At 36.6% G+C, this 23,550-nt stretch overlaps 1 protein-coding gene across 1 annotated transcript; it reads left to right on the top strand.

Annotated features, from left to right (window-relative positions):
* The first annotated feature begins 1,365 nt into the window (after nucleotides 1-1,365).
* Nucleotides 1,366-11,899, top strand: LOC580082. Its single transcript, XM_794978.5, has 6 exons — nucleotides 1,366-1,713; nucleotides 3,200-3,273; nucleotides 3,776-3,826; nucleotides 4,457-4,622; nucleotides 5,260-5,942; nucleotides 8,280-11,899. The coding sequence occupies exons 1-6, from the start codon at nucleotides 1,653-1,655 to the stop codon at nucleotides 8,355-8,357; spliced, it is 1,113 nt and encodes a 370-aa protein (XP_800071.2). The 5' UTR covers nucleotides 1,366-1,652; the 3' UTR covers nucleotides 8,358-11,899.
* The last annotated feature ends 11,651 nt before the right edge of the window (nucleotides 11,900-23,550 follow it).

Genomic DNA, 23,550 nt, shown 5'->3' with positions numbered 1-23,550 from the left:
CGTACTTTTCCGGAAGGGTAATTGTCTAGAAGGTAATTTTCCTGACACGCGCCGGACTTAATGAGATGAGGGGGGGGACAATGACACTGGGTTGCCAAATATAAAGGGGCCCGTTCGCCTATACATATATATACACATATTTTTAGGGGGGATCAGGGGGCCGCTTTTGTTTTTTTGTATTTAAAAAAGGTAAAATTTACGTTACTATCTTATTTTTTAAATTACCGTTTGGGGGGTCTAGGGGCGGGCCCGGACCGCTAAAATCGGCCCATGGACCCGCGCCTGCCATGTGTCAGTATGCGGTGAGTGGAGGGGAATATAAGAGGGGTTGTCAACCTAGATAAACCTGAATGCGCCGCTGGTATTCTCTGAATTCAGTCTACATCTGCGAAAATGTCAGAGGGCTAGTGTGGAAATGTTTTAAGACATTCTACTTTCATCAAATTCTGGTAGGCCTACAATCTCTATCCACGTCTTATGTTTTGAGGATAGAAATAACGTTAAAAATATAGGTCTATATGATTAGGACTTTCGTTCAAAGTTTATGAAAGCAAATTCAAACGTATAGATTGTTCTTTTTTTTTTTAATACGGAAACCCCTTTTCTTACTCGTTGGCAAATTTCGTGTTCCTCTCAAGAAAATTGTCATAAAGGTATCTGGTTCCGCGCCCCTCTCCGGCCCCCACCTTCATTTCTAAATGTTCTTGCGATGTAACGTGCCCATGTTTTTCATGACTCCATATAATCATGCAAGGGGATACCATTCTTAGTCCAGTCAAGATTTAGGGGCTATATATAGTCAAACCTAACTTAAACAGAAGTTTTTCATTACCTTGCATTTCAGTACGGTCCCCTAAATAAGTTTGGAAATCAGTAGCACCGTGAAAGTAGCACTGCAGGTTTTGATTATGAGGAATACTATAATTCCTCTAAATGTCTGTTTATAAGTACCAGATTAAAATAAGCATTGTTGTCACAGCACTGTTTCAAATGTCAATAAACATGACAGACGTATTACGTACAATAATGATTAGCATTTAAACGCAATTTTATTGTAAATAAAGATATAGGCCTACAAATTAAAAATCATTTCATCTCAATTCTAAAGTAGACACGAACTGTGACCAGTTGTCACAAATTGTGAACAATGTTTCCATGTTCGGATAGACAGGTTTTTCAAATATATTGCGGTTAATATTATTATTTTCAAATAAACTTCTGTCAACTAATTCATATCACAATAGACCACATGTGATTTATATCGATGAGTCTCACTCTGTTCCGTCTGTCGATTGCTGCCCTCTGCGGTGAATAGATGAATTGCACGTAGCACAAAGCGCGGCAGTGTTGAAAATCGCAATACTATAATACCGGTAGCAAATGCAATGCAAATTGAATGCAAAATGCATTTTCGCAATGGATCCAGTATTCAAAAACTCGTGTATTTTCTCTATCGACGATCGATCTTGAACGAAGCCACTGCCTTGATAAATACACGTAAATAATAATAAGGCGATCTGTGTGGCTCGCTGTATCATCGAGGAACGTTTGTTTTATTTAACGGTTAGAATATCGACTTTGAGTGGCTGAACAGTGAGTTGGATTAGTTCTGAACTGCATTTCTTCACTGCAGGCTTGCAGCGAACAATGCAATGCCAGCCAAACGGCGACAGCGGGGTAATAAGGTGCGGGCGAAGGGCACCCGTGCCAAAGGTGAGCTGAGTTGGATAGATTCATGGCATGTTGGCAGTAGCTGAATGAGTCCGGGTTTACGACACACTAAGAATATATTATCGAATCATAATGATACATCATACAGTATTATTCTTTGGCTGTTTTACTGCATGTAAACAAATAAATAATGAACAGATGAATAACATTAACATTTTGTTTTTTTAAAATCATTTTGTTTTACAAAGTCAATGAACAATTAATGATTTGGCCTTGAGGCTTGACGCCTAAAAATTGAAAGTCGACTCTCATCATGTGTTGGAGAACTGTAGATGGCAAGACATTTTGTTCAAACAGCTGGTTGGGTCACATTTTTTTTTGCAATGTAAAGAGGTAATAATTACTAATTTGACTTGCAATGTTTGTCGACTCCTCTGGGCATCTTTCCACCCACTTGAAATTATAATTTGAAGAAGTTTTTGATGGGGAAAAGGGTGATTCTTCGACCTAACCCGATAATTCATCCATTTTATCATCGATTTAACATGATGAAGAGACAGTACGCATGCGCAGTAGCGGCGCAGAAAATATGAATATTCATATCATAGAGATGATAGAGGGCCGTTCACTCAAAATTGCTGAATATCCTTGAAGCGAAGAGACAAAGCCCTTCTCAACCTCTTGCATATTCAGCATAATTGAAGAACTGGGGCAGTATTCTGAAAACTACATGTTGTATGTTAATTGTGTAGCGCCAAGAGTCAAGTCAGAGCATAAATTAATACAATGAAAAATACACTCTTATTATTACAATGATTACACTACAATGATTACATGTACCACAGTGTGTTAGGAAAACAAAGTTAATTGTCATTACAAACTGAAATAATATGAAATTAACTCAATATTATGGCCATCAGACCTAGTGTCTGCACAGGAATCTCCTTTAACTTTATTCAAGCAGTCTCTTTTGCATCACATTAACTGATTAAGCCTTACATGTAGGTTACATCATACATGATCTTCTTCTTCTTTAAGAAAATCTGCCTCCTTCAATACTGAAGATTCTTGCAGATGCCGTATACTCGGCCTGGTTGGGGTATGGAGGTGGACCATTACACAGGGATTTCTCCCTACTCTTATATAAATAGTGCAATGGGTTCTTAACGTGCAAGGTTGGTGACTCTCCTGTACACGAGGCTTCCATTTAATGTCCTATCGGAGGGACAGAGTGTTTTCCGATTGACAAAACCTGCATCTATGACCAAGGGAAGGGGCACGTTAACACACAACGCAGGCTTCAGTCATCCGCCTGGGTGGGAGTCGAACCCGGGATCTTTGGTTCGAAAGGCAGACGCTTTACCAACTGAGCCAACTCGCCTCCATTAGATGATGATGAAATTGTTTTACTAACAAAAGATAATATTTTTTTCAAAATAACATCCTGGATTAGGTTGACTGATTATTTTTCTATTCTTCTGAGCTTCTTAGAGTAATCATTTGCAAATGTTTTCCCTTTGATTTCTAGACTTGTCATCAGAAGATATGGATTCACAGGACCAATTAAATGAAATTACAAACAGGTTGGCCAAGAAGCAACTGGTAAGTCAATTTCAAAATTGTTCTTCCTTTACATTTAAAATCCACATGAACACTTATATAACAAAAAGTTACATATACATGATGTAGCATGTTTTTTCTATTGCCTATAGAGACAATACATGTACATTTAAATAGTGGGAAGTATTGTTATTTTTATGCTTCCAGTGCTTAATTATTGTTATTGAGTCATCTAATTGATCATATTATGGAAAGGTTAGATTTCCTTGCTGATTGAAGGCTCTAACATTCAAGAGGAAAAGCCTTCAGAATCAGACATTGTAGCCAATAAAGTTATGAAGGATTATTATCTGCTCTTGGTGACGTATGTTTATATTGCATTATTGCTTTAAAAAAGACAGAAAGAAATGTTACTATCAAATAAGATTCACATTGTTAAAACAACATGTTTTAGGAAGATGTGCTAGTTTTTCTACCATGTGCATAGAATATAGAGACATTATGACTATAATACATTTGTCTTTCTTTGCGTTTGACTATGTAGAAATCCAGTACAGACACAGAAGTCGAGAAGGAGAACCATGGCAAAAGACTGGTGAGACAAAAAACTAATTGACATGTTTTCATTTCAGGGCAAGTCTAACATTCCGGTATATGTCCCATGTTAGTGTTACCAAGTATCGAGGAATCAAATTACATGTATAGAATCATGGACATGATTAAGCTTGAGAAGGGGAATTGGCTTGATATGGTAATCAGGTATACTAAAATTTTAAATGTACATGAAGTTGGTTATATATTGTAGGGGACAAAATAGCTTGGACATGCCTTGAATTCATTTCTCAAAAATCGAATTAGTCTAGGATTAGCTGTACAGGGGTAGCTTGACATTTAATGCACATTACTATGTGTACTGAGTAGGGTTTTAACTAGTGTATATAACACTTTAAGTGCTAATAACACATGTGGGAGATTCAGAAAAAGAATTTAAAAAAATTACCAGGGGCACTTTCTGTACACATGAACAGTCTGACCTGTCTGTAGCGACCGTCCAAGGGAAACACAAAAAGTGGCTTTTGTAGACAAGTAGTCTTTGCTGACAGGTTCCTTTAGTACATGTTTCAATGAGAAACCATTTTCAAGGGAAATTAAAAATTTGGTATTTGTAGACTGGTGGTCACTAAAGCAGGTTTGACTGTATTTATAAATGCCCGCTTGGTCACAGGGAGGAGATGGCTACGATGCTGATTTTGAGACCAGTGAGTTTGACACCACATCAGCAGGAAGTGATATGGATTGCCAGACCCAACCCAGCAAACCTTCCGATTCCTTCAGAGGTGTACTATCACCCAGCCAGGGATCATCAGGCAAACGGAAGGGGAACATTCAAGGTAAAAATTTAGTGCTCAATAATGAAGAATTAAAGAATATTTATGCCCCCCCCCCCCCCCCCCCCCCCCAGAGAGAGAAGTTTTTGCCAGACAATATGTTTTGGCCTTGTTTGAACATCAATCCACCCAAACCTTTTTTTGTACTCTTTTGTTAGCATAACATTCTCTCCAGAATCATTTCATGTAGGGTATGTATCGCATAAGGAGATAAAGTGATTATATTTCAGGTTAACTAAGTCATAGGTCTCATTGCCCCCATTTTGGGGATATCTCAAGAATGGTTAAACTACTCTGTTTGATAAGGTTGGAATAGAGTTGTTTTCATTATGAAATCTGCAATACATGTACTTCATTCATTGTGCTGTGTAGTAAAATTGTAAAGTGCAAATAATATCTTGTCAGTTTGGATTTTGTTGCTCAGTTTAATGCAAGAAGCATCATGCTCAAAATAAGTCACTTCCTCAGGGGAATCTAGGAATCTATGTGGGAACACATGAACATTTTGAATACTAAGTCTTAGTTGGGCTGGGGTGTAGTGAAAATGCATAGTTTACTAATATCAATTTTGTTAACAAATTTGTTTAAATCTTTGATTATTAGATGGTTTATCTCTAAGTTTATTTTTCTGTCATCTCAGGGAGTCTGCAGAAGCAAGTGGTTATGAGACAGAGTCGACAGGCACCGACGCGGAATAGCATCAGGTCTAGCAGATCCTCCCAAAGTCAGCAGAGCATACAAACACAAGGAAGAAGGCAGAGCAGAAGGAAAACGCGCAGCACAGACTCCTCCGGCGGACCATCACGGTACAGCTCCATGGCCTCCTCCTCCCTGCTGAAGTCCCCTGAGATGATGTTCTCCCTCCCCAACGGGTCGGACAGTTCAACCCCACTGTCGGGCGGGGTCGACTCCAAGAGCGAAGCAAACGATTCTTGCTTTGGGTTTGAGGTACTCCTTTCACCACCCCAGCAGTTGCCAATCTCACCCGTCCTTCCTGAGTCCCTGTCCTACGTGGCGGACAGTCTTGCCTCGTCTCCTCCCTTAGGGGGCCATCGGAAAGAGGTGGAGGAGGAGGAGGATGTACAGGACACACCCCCTTCCCCATCACCATCGGACAATCTGGTCTTGAGGTTGTCTCCGTCACCCCAGCGTGCCGTACCAGAGTCATCATCAATGTACTCCTCTATGGACTCTAAGTCATACACAACATCAAGGGGCAGTCAGAAGAGGAAGGTGGATGTCAAGCTCATGGGTCTTATCCACAAAGAAGACGAGAAAGCTCCTCCAAAGAAAACAGTGAAAAGAAGAAAAACACAGAAGAAGGTAATTAAGGATATAGCTTTTTTTTCTAATGAAGTCACCATACATTACTTAAAGGTAAAGACCAGTTATGGTCATGTGATTGCATTGTGAAAGAAATGTGGAATCGATCAGAAAAGGTTGATCATCTAGCATACAAGTATTGGTGTGTATACTGCAAGGTTCTGGAATCATCAAAATGATAAGAAATTTGGCCCAGTCTTCGTAAAGTTACAAGCACTGTACATAGAAAGATGTATATGGGACTATACGCACAGGTGCGCGACACATGCGTTTATCTCTCACAGACCATGTAGATAAACTAATTTACCAAATATATCAATTAGTAGGCGGTTTCCCGGCAAAATTGTTATCATCATATATTAGTCAAAACATATTCTTTCACATGATTGGTAATAAGAGCTTCCATTTCATTTTTTGAAATTGGGGCATTTCCAATACTGGTCTTTACCTTTCAGTTTTGATGCTTCTACACTGTATGTTAAATGTGAACACATATAATCGTGTTGTGCCCGATAGAGAGAGAGACTTGACAAAAGAAATTCAGAAACGATTTCATCCCTATTTCAACACTTAACATTCAATGGGGGAATGCAGATATCCCAGGGTAATCTTTTAACAGTTGTGTTCAACCCTCATCCCTTTTTGTTGGTGAAACAGGCAATCAGCAAATTTTAAATCTTGTTTTACTCCTGATACCAACATTGTACATTGATTATCCAAAAGTACTGAATACTATGAGTGATAGTTCTTACTAATGAGATCATTCAGGTAACATTTGTACACTCTATTTGAAAAGTTATGCTGCTAAGAATCCATGATCCATTTCTGTCCCATAAAAAGCTCATAATGTTACTTTGCATTCTTATTTAAAGCCCCACTGTACTACTTGTAGCTACTTGCTCCCTCTATATAGAAAACAATGCCTAAGCGGTGCCTGTTGGTCCCCCATGATCCTCTTTTTATGCCTCCGCCACCGAAGGTGGTGCCGGAGGCATCATGTTTTCGGGTTGTCCGTCCGTACAGTACGTCCGTCCCGTTTGACCGTTATCACAATATCTCAAGAACCATTTAAGATTTAAACTTAAGACTCGGGAATAGTATTTATCACCATAGAAAGACGATCTGATTAGATTTTGGAGTACGTAGGTCAAAGGTCACAGGTCACAGAGGTCAACTTATGAAATTCCTTGTATGGAGTTTGTTAGCGCGATATCTCAAGAACCATTTGAGATTTAAACTTCAAACTTAAGGATAGTATGTATCACCATAGGAAGACGATCTGATTAGATTTTGGAGCACGTATGTCAAAGGTCAAGGGTCACAGAGGTCAACTTATGAAATTCCATACATTGAGATTGTTATCTTGATATCTCAAGAACCACTGGAGATTTAAACTTCAAACTTAGTGATAGTGTGTATCACTATAGGAAAACAGTCTGATTACATTTTGGAGCACGTAGGTCAAAGGTCAAGGGTCATAGAGGTCAACTTATGAAATTCCATACATTGAGATTGTTATCATGATATCTCAAGAACCACTGGAGATGTAAAAACTTCAAACTTAAGGATAGTATGTATCACCATAGGAAGACGATCTGATTAGATTTTGGAGCACGTAGGTCAAAGGTCAAGGGTCACAGAGGTCAAGTTATGAAATTCCATACATTGAGATTGTTATCATAATATCTCAAGAACCACTGGAGATTTAAACTTCAAACTTAATGATAGTGTGTATCACCATAGGAAGACAATCTGATTAGATTTTGGAGCACGTAGGTCAAAGGTCAAGGGTCACAGAGGTCAACTTATGAAATTCCATACATTGAGATCGTTATCGCGATATCTCAAGAACCACTGGAGAATTTTCACTTCAAACTTAATGATAGTATGTATCACCATATCATAATATCTCAAGAACCACTGGAGATTTAAACTTCAAACTTAATGATAGTGTGTATCACCATAGGAAGACAATCTGATTAGATTTTGGGGCACGTAGGTCAAAGGTCAAGGGTCACAGAGGTCAACTTATGAAATTCCATACATTGAGATTGTTATCATGATATCTCAAGAACCACTGGAGATTTAAACTCCAAACTTGTTTAAATTGCTCTATGGCGGAGGCATCATTTTCGACTGCGCGCAGTCAAAATTCCATCTAGTTTTTCTTATGAAAATTGAGAGCTGAGTTGATGAGACAGCCACCTGCCAGTTCCCTTGCAGGGTGGTCTTATCCCCCCCCCCCCTGCCCAAACTTGTACAGACAGGCTTTAACCCATCTCTTTGCCTGTGTAATATGATTTTAAAAAGAAAAATGTTTTTCTTTTCATTTTGCAGAAGGAAGAAGATGCCTGGACCATGAAAATGAGCACAGAGTTTGACGATATTGATATGTTCGAGCTGACGGTGGAATGACTGTGCATGAAACCATCTACAGTAACTAAATGTCTAATGTGATCCATGTCAGGTGACGTGAGAACTTTCCTTTCTAAACAGTTATCAGCTGTGTTCGCTTACACAGTACAGTTATATGTGATGTGATATAAGCAGTCCTCTTTTTATGTGTGAAAGGGATGAACATTGGAAACTGCAGTGTGAACGGGGACATTGACTGAGTACACAGCACAAGCTGTACTGTGATTTGGAATATTCATGAATGATGACACATTCTGAGTTCCTTAAAATGTAGCGTCATCCGATGCATTGGCATTATTATATGAGATGTTAAAACATCTGTTGTAGCAGTATTGTATGTGAAAAGGAACAGATTTGAAAAACTGCATTGAACATTTGTTTTCTTTTTTTGCTAATGCTTTTATACATATAATAATATGGTGTACATTGTAGGTGTATTATGTTGGTAATGGTGCCAGTCTTGCATAACCTGAAAGGAAATAGGGGATGGCAAAGAAATCACATAATGTAGTTTTTGCTAAGTGTATATATGTAAATATAGATCTTCATTATTTTACTGAATGATTATCATGCATGCTATGAAATTAAACACTATCCACCTAAGTAGTATTATTTGTCCATGTGTGTAGTTACCAATTTAGTTCAGATTGATCGAGCCTGGGTCTAGCAAGATTGGCTGGAGAGTAAGATTAATTTGTAATTCTTTTGCCCAAAAAGGTGGGCAGATATTTTTTATGGTATGGACTCAATGAGCATCACAAATGGAGTGATAATTAAGATTGTATATCAGAAAAGAGGAGTAAAAATGCTTGATGTTTAATTCAATCTCCTTCTTTTGCCCTAAAAATGTGGGCAGATATTTGTTATGGTTTATGGTAGTAAGCTATGAGCATCACAAATCAAGTGTTTATCAAGATTGTATATCACAAAAGAGGAGTAAAAATGATTAGAAAAATATATTTGTTACATGGATGTTCAATTTTATCTCCTTCTACCCCAAAAAGAGGGGCAGATTTTGTAATGGTATTGAGCAATGTGCATCACAAATCAAGTGATAATTAAGATTGTATATCGTAAAAATGAGTATTAACATACATTTGTCACATGGATGTTTAATTCGATCTCCTTCTTATGCCCAAAGAAGATGGGCAGATTTGTTTATGGTAGTGAGCAATGAGCCTCACACATCAAGTGATTATTAAGATGGTATATCACAAAAGAGGAGTACAAATTATTTTTAACCTTCATTTGTCACATGGGTGTTTAATTGAATCTACTTCTTTTGCCCAAAGAAGATGGGCAGATATGGAAGTGAACAATAAGCATCACAAATCAAGTGATTATTATGATTGTACATGTATATCACAATAGAGGAGTAGACATGATTATTAACATACATTGTCACATCAATGTTTAATTTAATCTCCTTCTGCCCCAAAAAGGTGGGCAGAATTTTGTTATGGTAGTAGGCAATGAGCTTCACAAATCAAGGGATTATTAAGATGGTATACCACAAAAGAGGATTAGAAATGATTATTAAAATACATTCGTCACGTGGATGTTCAATTTAATCTCCTTCTGCCCAAAAAAGGTGGGCAGATTTTTTTTTATGGTAGTGAGCAATGAGCTTCACAATTCAAGTGATAATTAAGATGGTATATCACATAAGAGGAGTAGATATGACTATGAACATTTGACTCTTGGATGTTAAATTTAATAACTTTAAAAGAAATGTGGTACTTCAATGTTGAAGTATGGTTCTTTTGTAAAAGTATAACATACGTCCATTTGCTTCAGATTTTTGAACTGTGATTGTGTGGTGTTGAAAGCACAAAGTTGGTTAAACTTTGGTTTAAACAAGGAACATGGAATTTACAGACTTTTAAGAGGTGTCTTAGTCTACACACATAGTGAATACATCACCAGACTGTGGATCATGTGGTTTAAGGTCCGAGTCCTGTTGCAGCACTAATATCCTTTGGCAAGACATTGATCTATATTTGCCACTCCTCCCAGGTGAAGCAAATGAGTATGTGGTAAAAATAGATTCCTTGTACACTTTTAGTGCCCTAGGGCAGCTGGGCCAAAGCTAAGGTATTAAGAGTACTTTGTAGGCACTTTGAGCATCTCCTGGGATAGATATATGCACTATATAAATGTAACTTTTGTTACTCCTAGTATTTTTTCGGGGAAAGAGTGGTATATTAGTTTTGGTCAGCAGTTTTGTTCCTTCTACACGTCATTCAACATTGTCAAGCCATGAATTAAAATCACTACAGATTTAGATTTTCAATTTCAATATATAAACAAGTGACAATCAGTCTGTATGGAATTGATGATTTATAATATGTTGACTGTACCAGTAACCATGTATAACAAAAATGTGACTACACATGGTATGTATACTGGTACTCTTATTTTTTGATCAACCAAAATACAAGTGAAGTAGGCCAACAAAATTCCTACGTAGGAATTGTGATCCCTGATCAGAAGATTGGTCAGGAGATTCAGGTATCGGAGGTTGTATTTTGCTTCTTTTACAATTGATTTGCTTGATTTGCTTTTAATGTTTGTTTTTTATCAATGTTTTTATGAATGAACATTGTATATAATAGTCTAGTACCATTCATTACTGCGTGTATGTAGCAAACTATTTCGATTTGATTTGTCATGAGACAAAAGTCAAAAAAGTTGTAAAGAAATAGATATGCTTAGCTTGAAATTTGACAAATAATCTACGATACAGGAAAGATTTTCTCTGGTACATGTACAGTGTAAAATACAAAAAACATGTACAGATATGCTTGTTTCCATGATCGCTTTTCTTATAGCCTATTATGGGTTGTATGCTTTATTGTACAATTTTGCACTATCAAGGTACTTGACAAGTCAATGTTGTACATATTGCTATGCTTTCATCTTTTTTTCTTGTTTAGGACTAAGAAAAGAGTAAGTTGTGCTAGCATTATATGTAGGCAATGCATGGAATACTTGTTTTAACACTTTAAACAAAAATCATAATGCAGTCTACATGTATTAGATTATTAGGTTTGATTTTTGAATTTTAAATCAAAAGTGACACTGTATGAAACAGCTTTTTGCAGTTAATGGTTTTTGTGTGCAGGGCATCCACATTATTACTAGTCTATAATCAAGATTTGAAACAAAGTTATCTGCACAGTTATTCAAGATAGGCTGTAGATTTGTAGAGTAAATATAATTTTCAAGTATTGTTAACATATTTGATGCTTGGAAACCTGTGCAAGATTTTTAGAAAATGATCATGCTTGATTAAGAAAGAAATTCACTTTTTCATCACATATTTGGGTATCATTTGTTCAAATATTACATAAGAATTGGCAAAGAATGTCATTTGATGTATTATTTATACATTAACATCTGTCATCGCATAAACAAAAGAAAAGTGGTGCAGTTCTCTATATTCAAACATACCATTTATAGGTGAAAAACATTACATTTTGTAAATAGAATTATGATATGGCATATTTCATGATTAAATGAGAAAGAACCAGAAAATGAGACAAATGTTCTTAGCAGTTCTCTGAGTCTATCTTTTTTTCTATTACAGTGTACATTTTATAGCCAACCGTATGTCCCTTTTATCAATCGGGATTTTATTTCTTGTGATAAAAATAAGAAGTGGTACATGCTCTATGATTATTTTTTTCTTCAAATTTGTATTGATTTTATATCAAAGAACGATGCCACAACAAAGAACAAAACCAGAGATGATAACATTTGCTAGTTCAACTAGACAAAAATATCTGTTCCGTCGCAGAAATACTCGGCTATAGCAACAGAAAGGTTGTCAATCTTGTGTTTGTATGGTCTTTTTTTTTCCCATGTACAATTTGTTAAACAAATTTTTGTTTCCATTTCGTTTCAATTTTGCCACGAGAGGAAATGCTACTGAAATTTTGTTCCGTCCTACTTTTGCTACATTTACTTTTTAATTTCACTATCATTATTCCTTCCTTTTTAGTGAGAGTGGGGGGGGGGGGGAGACTTGGACACATACTGTTAAAGACAGAAGGGAATCAAATTCATGACATGACCGACGTGTGACGTCACCGCTGAATCGCTTATAGGCTATCTCTGTGACTAGAATGCATAAATGACGAGTATGCACTAAATCCTCGGTTGTTCAAATCAAGTTTTGTTAGAAACGAATTCTTCCACAGCGCCCCCATGTTACATGTTTTCACTGGGATCAAGTTTTTCATGTTTGTACGTTAAAATCATTTGTACAACCACTGCCATTATCATAATAATAAAATAAAATTTGTAATGATGATGATAATGGGATAATATAACAAAAGCAACATAAATATTAAAGACGATAATATTAATAATAATAATAACAACGATAATAATAATAATAAAGCAATTTTTTACAGGAAACATTACCTTTGTGATAATCTACCAAACTGACTTAAAATGAGCGAATAAGCTAACAAATGCACTTTTTCACCTGTATCACAACTCTAGTGGTCTCGGCAAACACATAATATCACAAGGCAAACTAAATCGAACATAAGAGATGTGAAAATAAGCTATAAATAAGCAGTGGCTTCAGACATAATAAATGAATTCAAATAAGCAATTGACCCAAATGAATAATTCATCTAGTAACTGCTATATGCTCTGTCATTCCATATACCCCCCTCTCCCGGTACTCAAGTTTTCCAAGACAGAGACAGAAAGAGAGAGGGGTAGAGAGAGAGAGAGAGAGAGACCGAGGAAAACAATCATTTGAAACAGGAGAAGGGGCGGGGGGAGTGGTGTGAGGATTAAGAAAGCAGAGCAAACGGTTCCTAGATGCAAAATGACAGCTAACGGTTAACAGAGTCCGAGCTGTTCCATAAAACTTGTTTTCAATAACAAGATACGACCATTGTTATAAGCTACTGAAATCGTTGCAATTGATTGACAGAGGAATTTTGTCATAGAGTTTCAGTATTTGTTAGCTAGTGATTAGATGTTTTATGAAACGGGGCCTGAGGTCTTTCAAGTCATTCGATTCTCTTCTATTTCTATATGATATCGAGGAACAACATTACAAATGTCTGATGAGACTAAAATCATATTACCGTCTCAATACAAAAACACCAGAAGATTATCATAAAAAGCCTTAAGCGCATTGATGTGTATAATTAAGAAATGGAATTTGACTGCCCGCTAGGCAGTTTTCATTACGGAAAATACAATGGGCGTCCATTAGTCGAAATGAATTATTATGGAAGTCTGAATATTTCCTGACGTCAACAAAGTAGCCCTTGTCACGGTTCATGGCGCAAAAATCGCATGGCTGCTCAAAAAAGTGACGCTGTATTCACGGTCTATTGAAGGTCTACGGTCCATTTTGATATAAATTTGGTTTCTATGCAATTATGAAAACAAGGAATGAATTAGTAAAATGAATTTGATAAGTTGTCACTGGGCGATCGAACACAAAATGGGCAGTTCTATGATTTCAAACGCATGCAGCATTTCGGATGACTGTTTTGTATACGAAGAATTATTTTTAAGAATATCCTACCTACAAGTTAATATTGTACAGTTAGAACTGACGTATAAAATCAGATTTATAAAATGTTACTATAGACAGGCGGCTTATGGCTATACGGGTCAAGGAAACAACAAAAATACAGTGATCTTTCTAAACAATTAATCACTAAATGCAGGATTCAGGGGTGATAGTGAGCACTAAAAAAAAAATAGGTTTTTTGTTTTCCCCTCAACCACGCCCCCCTTGAGTAAAAAAAAAAAAAGGCGATTCGCGGGGAAAAAACGGCTTCTAACAACATTCCCCCCTTTCGAGTAAGAAAATTGGGAGAAAAAAATGGGGCAAAATAGGGAAGAATAGAGAAAATAAGGGGGGAATCAGGAAAATCAGGATAAAAAAGGGAAGAAAAAAAAATCTGGTAAAAAAAAAAAAAAAAAAAAAAAAAAAAAAAAAAAAAAAAAAAAAAAATTTAAATCGGGAAGAAAAAAAAAATCGGGAAAAAATCGGGAAAAATCAAAAAAATCGGGAAACCGATTTAAATCGGGTTTTTATCAGGCCTGAGGATTCAAGGATCATGATTTTTTTTCAGCTTTAATACATAGCTTTCTAAAATAAAATTTTCAGACACAAATGTACTCCACACTTTTCTGATCATGCGCACGGTTGCTCACCGGTCCGTGCATGCGTTAATTTACATCCAATCACACAAATTGTTTTCTGTGATCAGTCAACTCGAACATAGCTATGATAAACGGAAAGGCGTCATAACCAATTTGATCGAGTGAAAACCTGAATGGTCATGACAACAATACACGTTGTCAATATTACCACGTCATAAGAATGGTACAGCGAGGTGATCATTATATTTTCCAGTTGTCATAGAGAAGCAATTTTGCTGAAAAAATACACAAATCTATTTTTTTTTAAAAATTAGTGGACAGCACTCATCTAAAACATGACGGCACTTTTTGTTTTCTTGATATATTGTAGGCCCCTTGTTTATTTTGGTGAACATGCATTTAACTTCGTGCAACTTGGATGGCGAACCACCAAATCTAAAATTTGTTTCCCTAAATTTGATGAATTGGAATTTGTATTTCGGAAGTGTCACTGTGTCAGCATATAGAAAGAAACAGCTCTCTGTTTATCCTTACCCGAAATCCGCCAAAATTATGAAATTTAAATGTTATCTCTTCGCCTCAATTACTATTTCCATGTTTTTCCATGGAAGAGAAAACAAATCACAACAAATCGTGTTTTTACCCAAATTGCGATGTTAATTACTCCCAATTCCATCAAAATTGGTATAAAAATGTAGATAGGGTTAATTTTCTTTCATAATTGAAACCATACTCAAGGTGGGTCAGGGGTTCCTTGAAATATCATTGACAAATTACTATTTTTCGTCAAAAGGGCCGCTTTTTTGGACGCCCCACTGATTTTAGGGTGTTCGCTGCGAATAAAAAATAACCCCTCTTTTTCATGCTCGGGTGGGGAGGGGGGCGAATAATGCCAAACATTGAACACTTACAGTGAATAATAAGCTCCAGCTTATATTTCGTTGATAGAGTGATGTTCAAGTGCCAACAAATCTTGAAAAATTAAGTCATGTGAGGGACCTCCCGGCCGCCTCCCTATCCACATCCACCTAAGCTATGCATGCAGTAACTATGAGCTTGTCAGGCCAATATTATGACACCGGCATCATAATTATGCGTATATTGCAACAATCAATGAGACGAAAAGAGTCGAAGAGAAAACGATTCATTCAATCTACCTGAATTAATCAAATTAAATTCTTTAAATTAGAATACAAACATCAGGTGGAGATGGTTGACGCGAGCCTCTTTTCTCTCTTCTTATAAATAACAAAGACACATGGTTTTGTGGTTTACTCATTAATTTGCAACTCTCCTCGAGCCAGCAGCAGATAGACTTTTTGAATTATTAATAACAAACAAACCCTGTTATACAGTGGTTGTTAGGATAACTTTGCAATGAAAACAGGATGGAATTAACGTACAATGGCAGGTTTTTCTGCCGAATTAGCGTTGCTTGGGGGCGGTACAGATAAATTTGGAAGGGGGGGGGGGGGTTCACAAAAATGTAAATGAATGTACAATGTTTATTATAATCTAGAGAAACGATCCCTCTTGGTTCCTTTGCGAAATCTATTGTTTTTTATGCCGTGTGTATCAAAATCAAATTGATTATACCTTTTTACTTGTCTGATATTTTTTGAAACTTTCACTTTTCTATTTCTCAGATAATCTACTTCCATTTAAGCTAACCTTCAGTGGAGGGTTAATTCCTCTTTCGAATGAATACTTTACGTCATTCATTTGCATTGTATTTTCCTCTGCATGGAGATGCTCTGTGAATATTTCATATAGTGCTATGGTGACACCCTTGCTAGGTGACTGATATGTGAGCTTAATAGCTTGGTCCCTCGGGAAAGATTTCAAACAATAATTTATGATGCATCTGTGTAATCGTCTGCATCATAAGTTACCATGCATGCAGGGACGAAATTTCCCATCTCCAAGCGCCTCAACTATGAATTATGTACATGTGTATATACGGCAGATATTCGTTCGTAATGTTTGAGATGTGCGTCACTCCCCGAATGGCTGATCCTGGAAAGACATAGCAATTTGGATTAGAAAGTAATATTTGAAATTTTGAGCCATGATGTAGGGTTGATCTTTTGGAAAGTTAAGGAAAGATCTGTACAATTTCAGACCGCTGATTTCGGATAAAGAGTACCAGAGACATAAACGAGATTTTGATAGTCGGCGAAACAGGGAAGGTTTCTTTGTGGGTGTGGGCGTCAAACTTGCTAGAAAATTGCAACATATACAATAAACATGATCACCTATAATGAAATGTGCGAACACTACATTGACTTATTTTGTAATCAGAACATGATTTCATGTTCTATGGAATATACAATATGGTACCGGAATTTTCCAGTATTACCAATTGTTTGGAGTTGATTTTAATGGAAGTCTTTGCGATCTGTTTATTTTTTATTTTTCTTGAGTTTTGATGTAATTCTTGTTGCCTTGTATTACGGAAAACATACTCGATTCGTTTATTTATCCGGTCAATCTGATAAAGACATGATAGTAGTAGAACTATAGTACTAATCATAGCAGCGGCAGCAATAACATCATTGCCAATATATTTTTTTTTTAATATAATAGAATAGAATAGAAAGTAATGGTACTATCCGTATTAAAAAAAAAGAAGCTAAAACCAGGGTGATAGAGTATTAGTTTTTAGAAATGCTATAAAACCTGTATGTATAATAAATGAGTCGTAGATCTGCTATCACGTATAATTGATAAATGTTGCTAATGGTAACGCCCTTTCAAAAGCATTAATAATAAAAAGCAATTATTGAACAACAAATAAAAAAAAAAATGAATAATAGATTACTCTTATCACCCAGTGCACTCTTGTGACGGATAATGCGTTGACTATTCAAATGATCACGAAATGGAATTGGTTGCTATAATATCATTCTCACCTACGATTTGACACCGAATCGGCTGTTTTTCTGATGAGAAGACTTAGGTGCACTAAAATTCCGGTTGTATAGTATTCTTATTGTTATTTAGAACCTATATCGGGAAGATGATAAAAAAATAAATCTAATAAATTTGCCATTTCTTCGAAAATCGAATAGCAGGTGGATCGTGTCGTCGGCGGTGGGCTTTAGATATAACAAGAAGATAATAATATTAGGGGTGTGACGCCCCATTTTGACTCTATTTTGTTTTTTCTGTCGGCAATCAATTTATATCTGTGATGGGAATTGTTTTCATCCACTGTTAACAACTTTTAAAATCTGATTAGTTTTTTTTTCTTCCTTTTTATTCAATATTGTTTTGTTATTTGTTATATTTTATTCCACCCCCCCCCCCCAAAAAAAGAGAGACAAATGATGTAGATGCAACTGCCGCGAGAACTGGCTTTTGTGGGGCGACATCTCTGTTACGTCATCAGAACAATCATGGGCATGTATATGAAATATATATTATATTTGATTTTATACTTGATTTTATTTGTAACGATTGAGTTCTTTCCTCTGACATTAATTCAATTCTGGATGAGACGTCATCTTGAATTTATTCTCTAGGCCTATAAATATTCAGAATTTAAAGTAAGCCTGTGGATTGTTATTTATTTTGATTTAATTCGAATAAATATGTACGTGGCACTAAGCCAAAACTGTTGAAAGGCTCGAGTTAACAAGAAAGTTTGTTGCTCTGCGTGACCAATGGATACAAGCATGACTGTGCCCCCCTCTCTCTCTCTCTCTCTCCCTCCCTCCCTCCCTCTCTCTCTCTCTCTCTCCCTCTCTATTTCACTCTAGCTACCTATATATTTTTAACTATATCTCTCTATGTTGTCGTCCCATCAGGCTCTCTCTCTCTATCTTCATTCTTTTTCTTTATATCTCTCTATCTCTCTCTCTCTCTCTCTCTCTCTCTCAACCCCTTTCTCATTTTATCCATCTCTTTAATACTCCTCATCTCTTACGATATCTAATTTTTAAAAGAATTGCTAGCTTACTTTGTTACCTGATTGCTAAATCTAGTTAGCGTAGAGGTCCTGTATGCATTGAAGAAACTTGACCTGTACGTCGGTATGCCAATTAGGTTTTCACGCGCATCTCGAGTACAGATTGCCAACTGTTATTGTCTATTAGATATTTGATGTTTTAAAGACATCTCCGAGAATCATTTGAACTCGCACATTCAAATACACAGCGGTCCAAAATAAGGTTCTTATAATGATTCTGCAGAGAAAGTAAATTACAAACTCAGAATAGGACAATCCAATACAAAATATCACCACGAAGCAAAATGGAGGTAAAATATTTAGAAGACCTGGAGCTAGGGAGTAAGGGACGGAGAAGAACACCCCTGGAAAACAAAGATTGTCAGAACGAACCAAAGATAATGAAAACGCACACCATAAAAAGGAAAATTAAATTAAATTGTTACCTCATACTCTCGGCAAATATGAGCCTATACTATTATTAATGTTTATTATGTCAGCATATTTACTTTAGCTGCTCTCAGTTCCTCACATGTAATATACTTGTATGTCACAACATCAAATGCACCTATCACGGCGAAATGCGGGATAGATTTTATTGACGATGGTGATGATTATCATTATGTTTATAATTATACTACTACTACTACTACTACTACTACTACTACTACTACTACTACTACTACTACTACTACTACTGCTGCTGCTGCTGCTGCTGCTGCTGCTGCTGCTGCTACACTCACCACTACTTACATTAATGATAATGATAATAATAATAAATATGATAATAATACGATAATAATAATAATGATTATAATAACAATAATAATAACGATGATAACAATAATATAATAGCTAGATTTATATTGCGAACATAATCCTTCCCATGGGATGCTCAAGGGGCCTACAAAGGACTAATCATTACCCTGGCTTTAGCCCCGCTGCCCTCAGGCGCTGGAAGCATTAAAGGAATAAATTCCTACCAGAAACCCATTTACAGCACCTGGATGGAGAGTGGCAAATCTAGATGAATGCCTTGTCAACAGATATAAGAGCCGAGGTGGGACTCGAGCACTAACCTTTTGAAGACATGAGCCATATATTATGATAAAATACTTAAAGGCGAACATGATAGTCACAATCTCCCAGGCACGGTTGTAAGAGAACTATCGGGTAGACAAGTCATTAATTAGTAAGCGGTATCACACCTCAAAGGTCATTGGATAGTTCGCAAAGTTTTGTCCTGATCACTTGAAGAGACGAAAGCTATCTTTAGAAACGAGTATGTACTGTGACTTATCTTGCAGTTGAAAAGGCAAACAGAATTAATTCAGTAGCCAAATTCACTTATTGATTAGCATTGGCATAATTAAATCAAACAAACGGAAATCCAGTGGCTCAGAATCAAAGTTAATAACACACGCATGCTAGTGTGTTTTGAAAACAGTTTATCGATTTCTTCAAATCACTGCCAGAATGAGCAAACCTGTATGTAGGGTGCGATGCTTAGTTGCTCGGGCCAACGGTTGAAGTGTGTCTGGGGATAGGGTTTCATTTTGAGGAGTGTCTCTAGCTCCTTTCCGCACATTCGAGATCAAACCAAGTGATGTTTTAATTGAAAATGGTTTTAATTTGGATCTTCGATGATGGTCTGTGACTGAAAGCAGATCATAATAAGCTAACAGGTATAGTAGGTTCGCAACTGGTTTTCTTAGCATGGTTAGGAGGAGAACGGGCCTTTCTCCGATGAAAGTGAAGCTGTAATAGTTCCTATTTGGCGAGTTTTACTAATACCCTTGGGGGCATGCATGAATTGTGATTCTTATACTATACTAACAATTTCTCTTCTTTGTTAATAACTTTAAAAAATCATTTGAGCAGCAGCAAACGAATTATTTTCCATTCCCCCTTCTCTCTCTCTCTCTCTCTCTCTCTCTCTATCTATCTCTCTCTTTCTTTCTGTCTGTCATTCACCGCTCCCCTCCTCTTTCCTTCTTTTCTCTCTCTCCTCTCTCTCTCTCTCTCTCTCTCTCTCTCTCTCTCTCTCTCTTCAATGGCAATCAAATAATATCATGAGTTTTAATGATATGAGCCCTGATGATTTTTCTGTCCTTTTAGGATTCGGAAACCTCGGAACTGTGATTATACCAATGATAGCATTGCACAAAAAGAGGGTCATTCTAAAACATAATTCGGTGAAGGATAGGCCTATTTATATATATAATACTTTTTATATGTAGGATGGACTGCTTTTTTATCTTCACGATGGTTTCCATCAAGTCTGTGGAGTTTATAGCAACTTGATACATGCACTTTTCTTAACGCATGGCAGCTATCTATTTTCATCATTGGTGTATATCTTTATGATGAAATATCAATAGTTATTGCAACAGTAACGTTAATTATCACGCCAGAATTTACGACTACCGGGTCAAAAACTGACTTACTTTCTCTGCACTGTACACTAGAATAACCATGGGGTCATATACACTATACAAAGCAATGGCAGGTTGATATTATATCATTGGCTATTATAAGAACAAAAACCAGTCGGTACAAGCAGTTACGAACGCAACCCATCCGGAGCCTGTTGCTATGGTCTAAGCGTCACGTATCTAAGGTATCACATCGGGATGTAGGAGACAGGTGCACGGAAATCATACGAAGTGGTTGTTATGATACCAGGCAACAAGAGAGTGCATTCAATGGGGCTTTTTGATGAAATATCCTTTTCCTATAATGTCATTTTGAAGCTTCCATCAACCTTGAATTTTGTGGGCTTAGCTTTCGTCCACTCCTGTTTTCTGTATCATCTTTTTCCTACTTTGCTCTCCCCCCCCCCCCTTTAAAAAAAAAGAAATCATTTCACCACGGAGAGCAGCATTGTAGGTGAAAGTTGATGTCATGATGTTACAAAAAGGCACTGACACTGCTTGTACACGCATGGAGGCAAAGTAGTTCTTCATTACATACGTATGATAGAATAAGTTTCCTTTCTTCTTTTTTTTTAAAGAGAAAGTTGACTTATGGTAAAAGTGAAAAATTGAGCTTACAAACCTTTCTGTCATTCCAAATTTTGAAAAATATCACAGTAGAATTTGTTATGAAAAGGATCTTGCTTTTGAAATGTTCTTATATTTTATATGGCTAGAAATAGTTTACAATCTTTGACTATATTATACATGTATATCCACACCCACCAAAAAATGGGGAGTCTGAGGGCATTTTTTAAAACTAAAATAGTCAACTCTCTATAATATATACTGAAAGCAATCTACTGCAATCGAGGAAATGCGAATTGCCCTACCGTGCACTGACTTCTATAAACTTACATGAGTAGTGTATCACATCAGAAGAGAACAGCCCTTATTAATTACATGATCTAAATTCACTATACTTGCGAATTGGGACGATTTGCTAATCTGCCATAGTTTACAGGAGGGATTAGACCGCCCTGCAAGGTCACTGGACAGGTGGTTATCTCATCAACTCAGCTCTCAGTTAACATAAGGAAAAGAGGATCATGGGGGACCAATGGTCACCGATTAGGCATTGTTTGTTATATAGAGGGCGCAAGTAGCTACAAGTAGTGCAGTGGGCCTTTAACAAAAATAAAGCGTGTCACGGCCTAATTATTTTGTTAGAGAACATGGATTTATGTTAGTGCCTCAACTGGACTTTTTAAAGCGTTTTATATTATTAAGGGTTTTGTACAATAACTATCAAGAACAAAGCGCTTTATATACAGGCCTACAAAATAATCAAATTAGACGAATTGGAAATCAAAGTTATCGTTAGGTATATATACTGGAATTTTATTATGAAAATAAAACAGTGCTGAGAGAAATCGAAATTTATTTTCTATTTATTCAACTGCTGCGGCGTGCTAGATCCTTGCATCGCTCTCCAATTTTCTCCCTCCCTTTCTCCATTCTTTATGAGATAAGTCGCAACGTGTAAATATTGCGCCCTGAAATTTAATATCGCCTCTATAATCTCAAACCAAACATTTTATCACCCGGGGTATAGTACTTTATGAGGAGGATAGATAATGAATAAAGCTAAATATGGTTCAGCGCCGTATCGCATGACAAATATAGATCAATGTTAAAATGCCTTCGGGTAGAAAAACAAAAGAAAATCGGTACACTACAGTGCGTCCCAGAAAAAACGAAACCGAGAAGTATCGATGTTTTATCATAACTTAATCACAACCATAATTAATGAATGATACATATTTGGAAAGGTTAGAGTCTCCTCTTTCAGTTGATGCTACTCACGTGATGCATTCTTCACGCATAAGTGATTAAAAGCAATTTGAAGGAAGGAAACCAAAAAGTAATTTAGCGGGCGGTATCTGAATTTCAAAGAAAAATTCATATTTCTAGAAAGTTCATTTTGTGCCCTTTCATATGACACCTCAATCAAGAAAAATGAGCCAGGAATAACAAAGTTCTGTTTGTTTAAAGTAGCCCTTACATTTTCATAATTTTAACAAACGAATTCGTTTTCACTGGGTGCCTGCCGTAGCATGAAGACTCTCGTCTACGGCTGATTGTCAACGAAACGGAGTTAAGTCTTTCGTTAATTTCTTTTATTGATACGGCAGGCAGCCATTGAAAACGAATTCGTTTTATAAAATTATGGAAATGCAAGCACTTTCCTTGCTCATTTTTCCTGATTGAGGTGTCATATGAAAGGGCAGAAACTCAACTTTCTAGAAATGTGAATTTTTCTTCGAAATTCAGATACCGCCCGCCAAATGTCTTTTTGGTTTCCTCTCTTCAAATTGCTTTTAATCACTCATGCGTGACATAAGCATCATCTGAGTAGCATCAAATGAAAGAGGAGACTCTAAGCTTTCCAAATATGTATCATTCATTAATTATAGTTGTGATTATTTTATGATAGAACATCGATACTTCTCGGTTTCGTTTTTTCTGTGACGCACTGTATAGTTGCACTGTTATCAAGAAAGAAAACATTGGGTAAGGAAAAAGATCCTGAATAGAAGATTAAAGCGAGTCGATCCGTATTATGTATTCTATTTACCCAAAATTGAGCCCTTCTATTCTTATTCTTACTGTTTTCAAAACG

Source organism: Strongylocentrotus purpuratus, unplaced genomic scaffold, assembly GCF_000002235.5.
Source record: "Strongylocentrotus purpuratus isolate Spur 01 unplaced genomic scaffold, Spur_5.0 spur5_scaffold_5, whole genome shotgun sequence".
Lineage (NCBI taxonomy): Eukaryota > Metazoa > Echinodermata > Echinoidea > Camarodonta > Strongylocentrotidae > Strongylocentrotus > Strongylocentrotus purpuratus.
This window is presented reverse-complemented; position numbering and strand designations above follow the sequence as displayed.

Excerpts from the sequence above, each read along its gene's own strand:
- LOC580082 (XM_794978.5), top strand. The coding sequence starts at position 1,653 with ATGCCAGCCAAACGGCGACAGCGGGGTAATAAGGTGCGGGCGAAGGGC. Across the intron at positions 3,827-4,456 it reads AGAACCATGGCAAAAGACTG|GGAGGAGATGGCTACGATGC; the intron begins GTGAGACAAAAA and ends GCTTGGTCACAG. Across the intron at positions 5,943-8,279 it reads GAAGAAAAACACAGAAGAAG|AAGGAAGAAGATGCCTGGAC; the intron begins GTAATTAAGGAT and ends TTCATTTTGCAG.